The sequence below is a fragment of the Hemitrygon akajei genome, chromosome 13, assembly GCF_048418815.1.
Source record: "Hemitrygon akajei chromosome 13, sHemAka1.3, whole genome shotgun sequence".
Taxonomy (NCBI): domain Eukaryota; kingdom Metazoa; phylum Chordata; class Chondrichthyes; order Myliobatiformes; family Dasyatidae; genus Hemitrygon; species Hemitrygon akajei.
Window position 1 is genome coordinate 5,719,032 of NC_133136.1, and position 12,165 is coordinate 5,731,196.

The 12,165-nt window shown below is 41.5% G+C and overlaps 1 protein-coding gene and 1 pseudogene across 2 annotated transcripts in view; both read right to left on the reverse strand.

Moving 5' to 3' along the window:
* acaa2 (acetyl-CoA acyltransferase 2) overlaps positions 1-12,165 on the reverse strand; it is a 58,457-nt gene that overhangs the window by 38,835 nt on the left and 7,457 nt on the right. For both annotated transcript variants that reach the window (XM_073064075.1, XM_073064074.1), the window contains 2 exons: positions 5,499-5,665; positions 4,117-4,245 (listed from right to left, as the gene is read on the reverse strand). In XM_073064075.1, coding sequence (XP_072920176.1) covers positions 4,117-4,245; positions 5,499-5,665 — 296 coding nt within the window. The remainder of the gene's footprint in view (positions 1-4,116; positions 4,246-5,498; positions 5,666-12,165) is intronic.
* Positions 926-3,496, reverse strand: LOC140737574 (lupus La protein pseudogene; annotated as a pseudogene).

A 12,165-nucleotide genomic window follows, 5' to 3' on the forward strand; every position in this document is an offset into this window, starting at 1 on the left:
ACACCTAGAAAGAGGTCTCTGCGGCAACATGGGAGAACAGAGGACTCACAGTGGAAGGGATTTAACCACTGAATTTGTTACAGACTCAGAGGATGAGGAAGTGGGAGTATGGTATATGCTACCCTATGCAAGCTCCCCAATAACTGACAAAGAGATTCCCAAACCTCCCCATATTTATGCAGATGAAACGGAGTGGAGTAGCCATGGACAGGCATGAGGCTGGACAATGAAAGGAAACTGGGCTCTAAGGTAACTAGGAGTGAAGATGAGCTCAACCACATGGCAAGGGGACCCAAGTTGCCAGAAGGCACGGGTAACAGACCTCTCCACGTAGATGGGAAAGATCCCAGGGAGTGTCTGAAGCTGAAGTAAAAGATGATAGGATAAGGAGGTCTCAAAGAGTCAGGAAACCCCCAGATAGGTGGCCTATGTTGCACTGGGGGAAGAGAGTGTTGCACCTATTCCACTAGTGAGATACGTCCGTAACATTTACAAATGGATTGGAGGTTCTGACATCACAAAGTTCCTTTGAAAACAGTCTCATTAATGGGGGCTGATGAATTTCAAAGTCATGAGGACATGATTTTTGGTGAGAGGAAAGAGTGTAACACCCTGGTAAAGGTTTTACTGATAATGTTGTAGGGTGTTTCATTTAATGGTCCTTCTGTAGAAGAAGTATTTGAGTTAGTTTTTTTTGGCTGATGAAAATTACCATGGTTTTATTCAACTTGGTTTCTTAATCTAATGTACTAACAACAGTGCACAACTAATTGCAATTCCTACCCATTCCAAAACAAAGATTTAATACACATTTAGATTGTGTTTCTTTGTTCATTTTTGATCCAATTAAAGATGGTCATTCACTGTAGATAAAACTACAGATTGGTATCAAATCCATTGCATTTGCTGAGGCTTAGATTTGCATACTAGCAGTTTTGTATTTTTATAAATAAAAATGTTAATCTTTAATACCTGAATTACACAATATTTAGTTCCCACCATATATCCATATAGAAAGCTAATATTGCATTACACCAAAATATAAGTTTTAACAAAGTTTTTATAAAAACATCCACACTTCCTTTACCCCGACCTTTTCGTGCTTTGGCTCTATGTCTGTTCAGAGATTCCTGTCGGTCTTCTATTATCTTCTTCAAAATTGATTTTTCCTCTTCACCATCAACCATTTCCCAAGTCACTCTTTGTCTCTTAAAAGCAATTTTCCATCATGAGCTGCTTTTGCCTTTTCAAGTATTTCTTTTGCATTTGTTTTGAAAAGGATTTTTCTCTCTTTAGCACCCCTTATAAAATCTATCCACTGTATTTCACTATGAGTGGAGAATATTTCATGAATATCTTCTCTGCATGTCTGATCGGTCAAATCACCAGCAAACTTCAGCAAGCACTCAGTTCTTTCTTCAAAAGATTTCTTGCCCAGCACATCTTCAGTGTTTTTCTGCTGTTCTTTATCAATTTTAGATTTTGCTTTATGCTGCTTTTTCTCTTAGGCTTTTTTTCTGAAAATAAGCATCTTTGAAAAGTACAATCATTTCAGTTTCTTTATACTTCCACCCTGGAGCTTCTACAAATATTGTAGCCAAATCTAGACCGTCAAAGACGACAAATACTGATCCCTTAAACTGCTTCTGCAATGTTCTTCTCATTTGTATATTTTCCACAGGTCCATTTTCATCAAACCAGTTCTTAATCTCATCAAGTGTTGCACTTGTAGGAAAGCCTTTGACATAGACAGATCTGGCTTTAATAGAGTTTTTATACTCCTCAAATTCAGGAAGAGGCTTGTTAGGAGAATGGCAGATTTTGGATTTGTCCTCACTGATTTCTAAAAGTCCACTTTTGGATTTCTTGAGACCTTCTACTATTACAGTGAAATCTGTTGTTAGACGACTTAACCTGTTAAACTTAATCATGGTTTCTAGGGGTATCCAGCCATCATCTAACTTGATCTGTTCTTTGAGAATTTTATCTCTTGGCAAATTGTGATCGCCAAAGTAATATTCAATCTGTTCACATATTTTCTTCTCAAGGGGAGCCATTTCTTGTGCCACTCCATTTTCTGCTATTTTGGCAAATCTACCTGGAGCAACAACCCGCCAGAGCCGCCACGCAAACCATTTGAGTTACTGTTAAAGATAAGGGATGCTTAGGAATGTAGGCCGTCCAATCAGGAGAATGTAATGGAGAGAAGGTTCTAGAAAAGGCTGAGGGGGAGCAGCTTTGTGACTGACACGGTGTGGGTCTTTGTCTTTTGTTCGGCGGGAGATGAAGAGGAAAGACACTGGACAGAACAGGTTGTAGGATTTGATTGGTGGGAAAACAGAAGTTGATGGAAGTCTGCCAAAGATCAGTGAAAATGGCTTCTGGAAAATTTGAGCTCCAACATGCGCACATTTTAATTATAATGGGTCCTTTTTTTGTTTTTTTTTCCTTTACTAACTTTTTGGTTAAGATAACGTTCACAAATATACTTTATAGTAGTGTGTGATCTGTTATTTCATTCTGACAGGCTATATTGCAGGGCAGTAAGTCACACAGCATTCACACAAACCGGGGTTTGGGCGAGTGAGACATCCCAACCCCACAGATTTGGCGGGACCAACGTCATATACACCCTAGACCATATATGTCAAACTCAAGGCCCGTGGGCCGGATTTGGCCCGCGGTGGAATTATCTTTGGCCCGCGAGATAATATCTAATTACTATTAAAGCTGGCCCCAGTAATCGAAGCGCCTATGGCGTATGATATGGCTAATGCTGAGTTTATTCAGGTACCAGGTTTTCAGGGTTTTCAGGGTTTTTAGTGTTTATTCGGCAGTCTTGCTCGGCAGTCTTCTTCATAAGAAACGGAATTTGTAAAGTGAAACACTTTGTAGTTATAGCAGAGACTGAGACACATGAGAGCAGGCTGAAAAAACGGAGGCAACGAAAGCTGCATTCGCACGCGTCCGACTGATCCGGCCCGCATGAAGCTGCATTTTGCTCAATCTGGCCCGTGACCTAAAATGAGTTTGACACCCCTGCCTAGACCTACAAAGCCTGAGTAAGGAGAGCTTCTTACCGTGGAATCCAGAGGGGATTTCATTTCTTATTGCCAAGTGTGTTTTTAAATTTTGCTATTGTAACGAAATAATTTCCCACTCAGGATCAATGAAGTACTTATTATTGGTTATTAATGCAAACAATGCATTTCACTGTGTGTTTCAATGCACAGGTGATAAACAAATGAATCTGATCATTTGGTCACTGAAAATACAGATACGATATTACAGTGGATTCTGGTTAATTGGGCCATTGGTTAATTGCTTATTTGGGCAACTCTTCAAGAACAAAAAATAGCCGTGATTTCCATCGTTTATTTGAGACACTATGCTACTTAAATGGGACAGGAGACTGTTACCAATTAGGATCAGTTGTGTACATTTGTGTGGGTGTTGACGCTTAGAGCAAACAGTTGTTAGCTAGTGTCATTTGCATGTTAGTGCTGAAAAAGCAGCAATTTTTATCACCGACAGTTGGAGAGAAGTAAGCAGTCAGACAAGTGAGACTGTTTTGCTCATTACGGTTTCAAGCATTCACACTTGGAGATACCAGAAAAAGCCGGGAGTGAAAATGAAACAATTTCACTACTTCAACAAGTTAGAAATTATGAAGAAATTAAAGGTATTGACAATTATCTTCAACATTACAATGAAAATGAAGATTTGGAGGATGGATGCAAATGTCAAGTATTGTACTAAGGCAGTCCATTATGATTACTAGGTGTCAGCGCAGATTTTGTCCATTTACAGTGACTCAAAAGAACACAACAGCATACACTGGAAAAATTCCTCCATCAATAATTATTAAGAACTAACGCACAGTTTTATAGTACTGTAGTAGTATTGATAGTGTTCTAAATTGTTCTGTATTTTGCTTAAATACATCATTTGTTACTTAGTTAAACAGTAGTTTGTCTTTTTTATACCTTTTTAACTATTCCCATGAAACTTCAGCTAATTGGGGCAGCTGGCTAATTGGGCCAAAATGTGTCCCAATTAAATGGAACGCACTATATTGACTAGATGTAAAATGCCATGATTAATTCACTAGTGTACCTGTGCTCCAGTGACGATTGACTGGAAACCAGATCCACAGAGTCTGTTTACTGTTAAGGCCGGCACGGAAATCGGAATTCCAACTTGTAGTCCAACATGTCTTGCAATGTAAGCAGCATCTGCAGAACTCTTTCAAAACAAAGAAACCAAGGAAGTTCATATTCAAATTTATTGTCACGTGTATACCACCAGACAAAACAAAGTTCCACCAGACCAAAGTGCACAATACAGTACATACAAATCACACAACACATACAGTAAGATTACTGCAAATAAATTAATAATAAGGTGCATATATGACACAAACCAAGAAGTAAACAGTATAACGCTACTGGTTCTTCATATGTGATGAGACCTGGGTGGTGGCAGGACATTCAGTAATCTCACAGCCTGGGGGGACGAAGCTGTTTCCCATCCTAACAAGTTTTTGTCCTAATGCTACGGTACCTCCTATCTGATGATTGGGTGTCAAAGAGATTGTTGGATGAATGGGAGGGATAACTGAGAATACGAAGGACCATGCGTACACAGCAGTCCTGATTAATATTGATTTTAATCAGGATTGACTCCCACTGATTATAGTTAAACCTGAAGGCAGAGTCTGCAAATCTGGGCCAGGGACTGGAGGCTGGAGGCCTGACATCTGCAATTCTGAGAATCCAAAGACAAGAACAAGGACTGGAGGCCCTTAGGTGGCTTGTCCTGGGGTTGAAAGCTAGTCTGTGTGCGTGTAATGGATTTAGTGTGCAGGAGGGTGGGAAAAGGGCTCGCTACTGCGCGAGAAAGGAGGTATACAGGACCCACACCACCAGGTTCAGGAACAGCTATTACCCCTCAACCATCAGACTCCTGAACCAATGGGGATAACTTCATTCACCCCACCCCATCACTGACCTGCTCCCACAACCCATGGACTCACTTTCAAGGACAATGTTGTGCCAAACCAAATAAATTGGCAATTAAATGGTTAACTAATCCTTTATGAGTACACAAAGTCCACTCTCCTCCCATTCATGTACCTATCTAAACACCTTTTAAAAGTCCCTCATGTATCTGCCTGTACCATCACCCCAGGCAGTGCATTCCATCCACCCACCACTCTCTCTGTAAAAACTTGCCCCTCTCATCTCCTTTGAAATTATCCCCCTCTCACCTTAAACGCATGTTATCTAGTATTAGATATTTCTATCCTGGGAAAAAAGATATTGTCTGTCTACTCTATCTATGCCTCTCAATCTTATAAACTTCTATCAGATCTCCCCTCAACGTCCATTACTTGACAGAAAACAACCCAAGTTTGTCCAGCCTCTCACAGACATTGATGCAGAATGGTTTGAAGCCAAAATCAATTGCAATGTTCACAGATTCTACCATATACTAACCTGCATTACATTGCCAACAACAACACTGTCCACTTGTTCCGGGCTGACCTGCCCAGCAGCCAATGCGGCCCTTGCAGCATGGGCAGCTAAATTTGTGGCACTGTAATCCTTCAGCTTTCCTCCATAGGTGCCAAAGGGAGTCCGTTTGGCAGCAACAATAAATACACCTGTGAAATAAAAATGAAAGCAATTTGCTCCAATTTACTATGCACTGGACACTTACCCAAATTCTCGCAATAGTAATGTCACAACTTTGAAAATAATTCATAAAATTTGGATTCTAATGTTTTTAATCCTAGGTTCTTTCAGAAGTCAGGAAAGAGGCACAAAACTTGTTACTTCATAATCATTTTATTAATTGAACATGGACAGTGATGTGAAGGAATTTAAAGCAGAAAGCTGGCCCCACCTCATGGTCAGCACTTTGAAACTACACAGACGAAAAACTCCATTCAATTTGCGTACAAGAGTCATCCAATCAGAACTCCCTCCCCCTCACTTAAATAACAAGACCATAAGATATAGGAGCATAATTAGGCCAGTAAGCCCACCATGTCCGCTTCAGCATTTCATCATGGCTGATCCATTTCTCTCTCAGCCCCAATCTCCTGCCTTCTCCCTGTATCCCTTCATGCCCTGACCAATCAAGAATCTATTAACCTCTTCCCTAAATATACACAAAAACTTGGTCTCCACAGCTGCCTGTGGTAACAAACTCCACAGATTCCCCACTCTCTCACACAAGAGGACACACTTGCATATACATCACAAACACAAGAAAATTTGAAGATGCTGGAAATCAAAGAAAGAAGCTGAAACCCTTCATCAGGACTGTATGTGCACGTATACACTCTGTGACCACTGGGGACACTAAGCAAATGCATATACAGTTGGCCCTCCTTATCTGCGAGTTCCGCATGCGCAAATTTAACCAACCGCAAATCGAGAAAACCCAGAAGTGCTCTTCCGGCACTCGTTGTTTGAGCATGTACAGACTTTTTTCTTGTCATTATTCCCTAAACAATGCAGTATAACAACTATTTACATAGCATTTACATTGTATTAGGTATTATAAGTAATGTAAAGATGATTTAAAGTATACAGGAGGATGTGCGTAGGTTATCATGGATCGGGATCAAAAAAAAATCAGAAGTTCTCTTACTAAGTAAGTCGGAACAGCTACATCCAGTATTATTTAGTGTCAGTTAGTCAAACGTTTGTCTTAGAAAACAGTATATGTTTTACCTTTCTATGCATATAAAACACTTAAGAAACATTATGTATTTCAATAATTAAACCACTGCATTGCTTAGTAATAATTGTAGCTTACATTGGGGCTGGGCCTTTCTTACTTTATCCTTTAAAATTGTTCCAATCGTTGACCAACCGTAGCCTAACGCTTTTCCAAGACCGATGGCGTTTCACCTCTTTCTGATCTCTATTATTTCCACTTTATTTTCAATTGTGATCATGATTATTTTCGTGAACAGAAATGCTGCGGATTCAGAGCTCCGCCAGGTCCTAAAGACCACCGCTCTGAGCCAGGTTAAAAAAGGTCAGGGGTTCCGCTGGATCCTGAAGTCCACCTCACTCCAACAGGTTAAATAAGGGACTTGAGCATCCGCATTTTTTGGTATCCGCGAGGGGTCCCGGAACCAATCCCTTGCGGATAAGGAGGGCCGACTGTACATACTGTGACCACTGGGGAGCACACTGAACAGCTGCATATATATGCAAACACGAGGAAATCTGCAGATACTGGAAATTAAAACAACACACACAAAATGCTGGTGGAATGCAGCATGCAAATACACACACACACACACACACACACACACAACTAGGGCTAACACTGAATAGCTGCATATACATATTAAGCAGCAATTAATTATTAAACTGCAAAGAAAATATCAATTAAACAGTCAAAATCAACATAAATGATTATATTTCCATAAATAAATAATGAACTTAAAATTAATTAGAATGCATCACTCTTTGTCCCATTCCCATCAGGGAGGAGGCTACATAGCATCCACACAGTATATCCACACAACTTTGAGTGTGCGTTGCTCAGGATTTCCAACATCTGCAGAATCTTTTGTGTCTAAGACTCTGTCTTGTGACAGATACTCCACAGACCTTAGGAAGAGAATTCCAAAGATTCATTATCCTCAAGTGAAGAAATTCCTTTCTATTTTATTTCTGAATGGCCAGTCCCTTTGAAACTGTGACCCCTGGTTCTAACCTACCTTGTTAGTTTCATAGAATTTTGCATATCTGTATAAGATTTCTTTTTTAAAACTATTTTAAAAAAAATTATTAGTGGGTCTCCTTGACCCACTACCACCAGGAAGGAGGAACAGGCGCACCAGGACGAGGAAGCCACCACTGAAATCTCAGCACTAGGACAGTGAACTGTTTACCTGTGCTGCACACTACATGCAGTTTGAATTCGATTTTATTAACTTATTTGTGGTAATATTTTGTTTTATGTGTGAGACATGTTTTGTGGATACACTGTGGTCCAGAAGAATGTTGTTTCATTTGGTTGTATATATGTACAGCTAGGTGATGATATTCTTCAACTTGAACTCTAACTGGCCCTGCACAACATCCATTAAATGGTTTTTCCTGCTCTCCTTGTTCTGTTGATAATTATCGAGTCTGTTCATTTTTAAGTTTAATTTTTGATGTTTGATTGCTCATAGCTATTTGCACTGTTGTCTTGTAAATTGTTGGTTACTATTGTGTTGTCTGTTATTGTATTGTCCTGTGCTTTATGCTTGGCACTGAACCACAATCAATTCTGGTCTGTTTCACATACTGGCAATAAAGTGATTCTGATTCTAAAATTCTAGAGAATATAGATTCAATGACTTATTCTCAAAGATCAACAACACTTCTCTCGCACCCTGCCCCCCCATGCATTCATACTCACCATCCCCATTCCAACAATTAATTGGGCCTTACGGGCTCTTTGGGCCAGAAAGGGGGTGTTACCTTTCTGTAGCTCCTAATAAGGGACAGCACAGCAATGTAGGGATTAGCGTAATGTTATTACAGTGCCAATTAGGGGTTCAATTCCCTCTGCTATCTGTCACGTTCTCCCCATGACTGTATGGGCTTCCTCCGGATGCTCCTGGATCCTCCCACGTTCCAAAGACGCATTGGCTAGTAGATGAATTTGTCACATGGTATAACTGGCACAGGCACATTAGGCTGGAGGGGCCTGTTACTCTGCTGTATCTCTAAATAAAATAAAACACAGAACATAGAAGAGTCCAGCACAGGAACAGTCGCTTTGGCCCACAATGTTATGCTGAACCAATGAAATTAGTAAAAAAAAGTCAGCTAATCTCTTCTACCTATACAATGTACATATCCTTTCATATCCCTCACATTCATGTCTTTCTATCATGTCATAAGCGGAGGGCGAACATAAGTGGAGATGTGGAGAAAGCGAACCAGCTGAACAACTTCTTCAACAGGTTCGACAGCTCAATCTCATCCTCACCGCAGAAATCCACACCAGGCTTACTTCCCTCACAGGAAAATAGCCAATCACAGGAGACCTTGCCCACGCCCAGGATTACGGCTGCACAGGTGGAAGGTCAACTGAGGAAGATCTGTACCAGCAAGGCAGCTGGACCGGATGGAGTTTCCCCACGATTACTGAGGGCCTGTGCTACTGAGCTGGGAGAACCACTATAGTGCATCTTCAACATGAGCCTGGAGCAGAGAAGAGTACCCAGACAGTGGAAGACATCCTGTATTGTCCCGGTACCGAAGAAACCACAACCAAAGGAGTTGAATGACTTCAGACCTGTTGCCTTGACGTCGCAAGTGATGAAGACCATGGAGCGGCTGATAATACAGAATCTGAGGCCACAAACCAGGCACACCCAGGATCCTCTTCAGTTTGCATATAAGGAGAAGGTGGGAGTGGAGGATGCTATCACGTATTTGCTGCACAAATCACTCTCTCACCTAGAGGGGGTCAGTTGTGCTGTGAGGATTACATTCCTTGACTTTTCTAGTGCCTTTAACACCATCCAGCCCAAGATCTTAAGGCACAAACTAACGGAGATGGGAGTAGACTCTCACATGGTGGATTGGATAGTGGACTACTTGACAGATAGACCTCAGTATGTGCGGTTGGGAGACTGTAGGTCTGACACGGTGGTCAGCAGCACAGGGGCGCCGCAGGGAACCGTACTCTCTCCGGTCCTGTTCACCCTGTACACATCAGACTTCCAATATAACTCAGAGTCCTGCCATGTGCAGAAGTTCGCTGATGACACGGCCATAGTGGGGTGTGTCAGGAATGGACAGGAGGAGGAGTATAGGAAACTGATACAGGACTTTGTGATATGGTGCAACTCAAACTACCTGCGTCTCAATATCACCAAGACCAAGGAGATGGTGGTGGACTTTAGGAGATCTAGGCCCCATATGGAGCCAGTGATCATTAATGGAGAACGTGTGGAGCAGGTTAAGACCTACAAGTATCTGGGAGTACAGTTAGACGAGAAGCTAGACTGGACTGCCAACACAGATGCCTTGTGCAGGAAGGCACAGAGTCGAATGTACTTCCTAAGAAGGTTGGCGTCATTCAATGTCTGCAGTGAGATGCTGAAGATGTTCTATAGGTCAGTTGTGGAGAGCGCCCTCTTCTTTGTGGTGGCGTGTTGGGGAGGAAGCATTAAGAAGAGGGACGCCTCACGTCTTAATAAGCTGGTAAGGAAGGCGGGCTCTGTCGTGGGCAAAGTACTGGAGAGTTTAACATCGGTAGCTGAGCGAAGGGCGCTGAGTAGGCTACGGTCAATTATGGATAACTCTGAACATCCTCTACATAGCACCATCCAGAGACAGAGAAGCAGTTTCAGTGACAGGTTACTATCGATGCAATGCTCCTCAGACAGGATGAAGAGGTCAACACTCCCCAATGCCATTAGGCTTTACAATTCTACCGCCAGGACTTAAGAACTTTTTAAAAGCTATTATTAATGCTTTTTGAGACGGTGATTTAGATGCATATCATATTTTTTTTACTGAGTTAAGTATTGTATGTAATTAGTTTTGCTACAACAAGTGTATGGGACATTGGAAAAAAAGTTGAATTTCCCCATGGGGATGAATAAAGTATCTATCTATCTATCTATCTAATTATCTGGATAGACAGGGTCTGATTAGGAACAGTCATCATGGATTTGTGCGTGGAAGGTCAAATTTGACAAATCTTATTGAATTTTTTTGAAGAGGTTACGAGGAAAGTTGACAAGCGTAAAGCAGTGGATGTTGTCTATATGGACTTCAGTAAGGCCTTTCACAAGGTTCCACACGGAAGGTTAGTTAGGAAGGTTCAATCGTTAGGTATTAATATTGAAGTAGTAAAATGGATTCAACAGTGGCTGGATGGGAGATGCCAGAGAGTAGTGGTGGATAACTGTTTGTCAGGTTGGAGGCCAGTGACTAGTGGTGTGGCACAGGGATCTGTACTGGGTCCAGTGTTGTTTGTCATATCCATTAATGATCTGGATGACGGGGTGGTAAATTGGATTAGTAAGTATGCAGATGATACTAAGGTAGGTGGCGTTGTGGATAATGAAGTAGGTTTTCAAAGCTTACAGAGAGATTTAGGCCAGTTAGAAGAGTGGGCTGAACGATGGTAGATGGAGTTTAATGCTGATAAGTGTGAGGTGCTACATTTTGGTAGGAATAATCCAAGTAGGACATACATGGTAAATGGTAGGGCATTGAAGAATGCAGTAGAACAGAGTGATCTAGGAATAATGGTGCATAGTTCCCTGAAGGTGGAATCTCATGTGGATAGGGTGGTGAAGAAAGCTTTTGGAATGCTGGCCTTTATAAATCAGAGCATTGAGTATAGGAATTGGGATGTAATGTTAAAATTGTACAAGGCATTGGTAAGGCCGAATTTGGAGTATTGTGTACAGTTCTGGTCACTGAATTATAGGAAAGATGTCAACAAAATAGAGAGAGTACATAGGAGATTTACTAGAATGCTACCTAGGTTTCAGCACCTAAGTTACAGGGAAAGGTTGAACAAGTTAGGTCTATATTCTTTGGAGCGTAGAAGGTTGACAGGGGACTTGATAGAGATATTTAAAATAATGAAGGGGATAGATCAAGTTGACGTGGATAGGCTTTTTCTATTGAGAGTAGGGGAGATTCAAACAAGAGGACATGAGTTGAGAGTTAGGGGGTAAAAGTTTGAGGGTAACATGAGGGGGAATTTCTTTACTCAGAGAGTGGTAGCTGTGTGGGGCGAGCTTCCAGTAGAAGTGGTAGAGGCAGGTTCGGTATTGTCATTTAAAGTAAAATTGGATAGGTATATGGACAGGAAAGGAATGGAGGGTTATGGGCTGAGTGCAGATCGGTGGGACTAGGTGAGAGTAAGTGTTCGGCACGGACTAGAAGGGCCGAGATGGCCTGTTTCCGTGCTGTAATTGTTATACGGTTATATGAACGTCTCTGAAAAGACTCCAATGTTTCTGCCTCTGCTACCAACCCAGACAGAGCATTCTAGGAACCCACCACTTGTCCCTCACCTCTCCTTTGAACTTACCCCCTCACCTTAAATGCATGCCCTCTGATATTAGACATTCCAACCCTTGGAAAAATATTGCCTATCTGTCTATGCCTC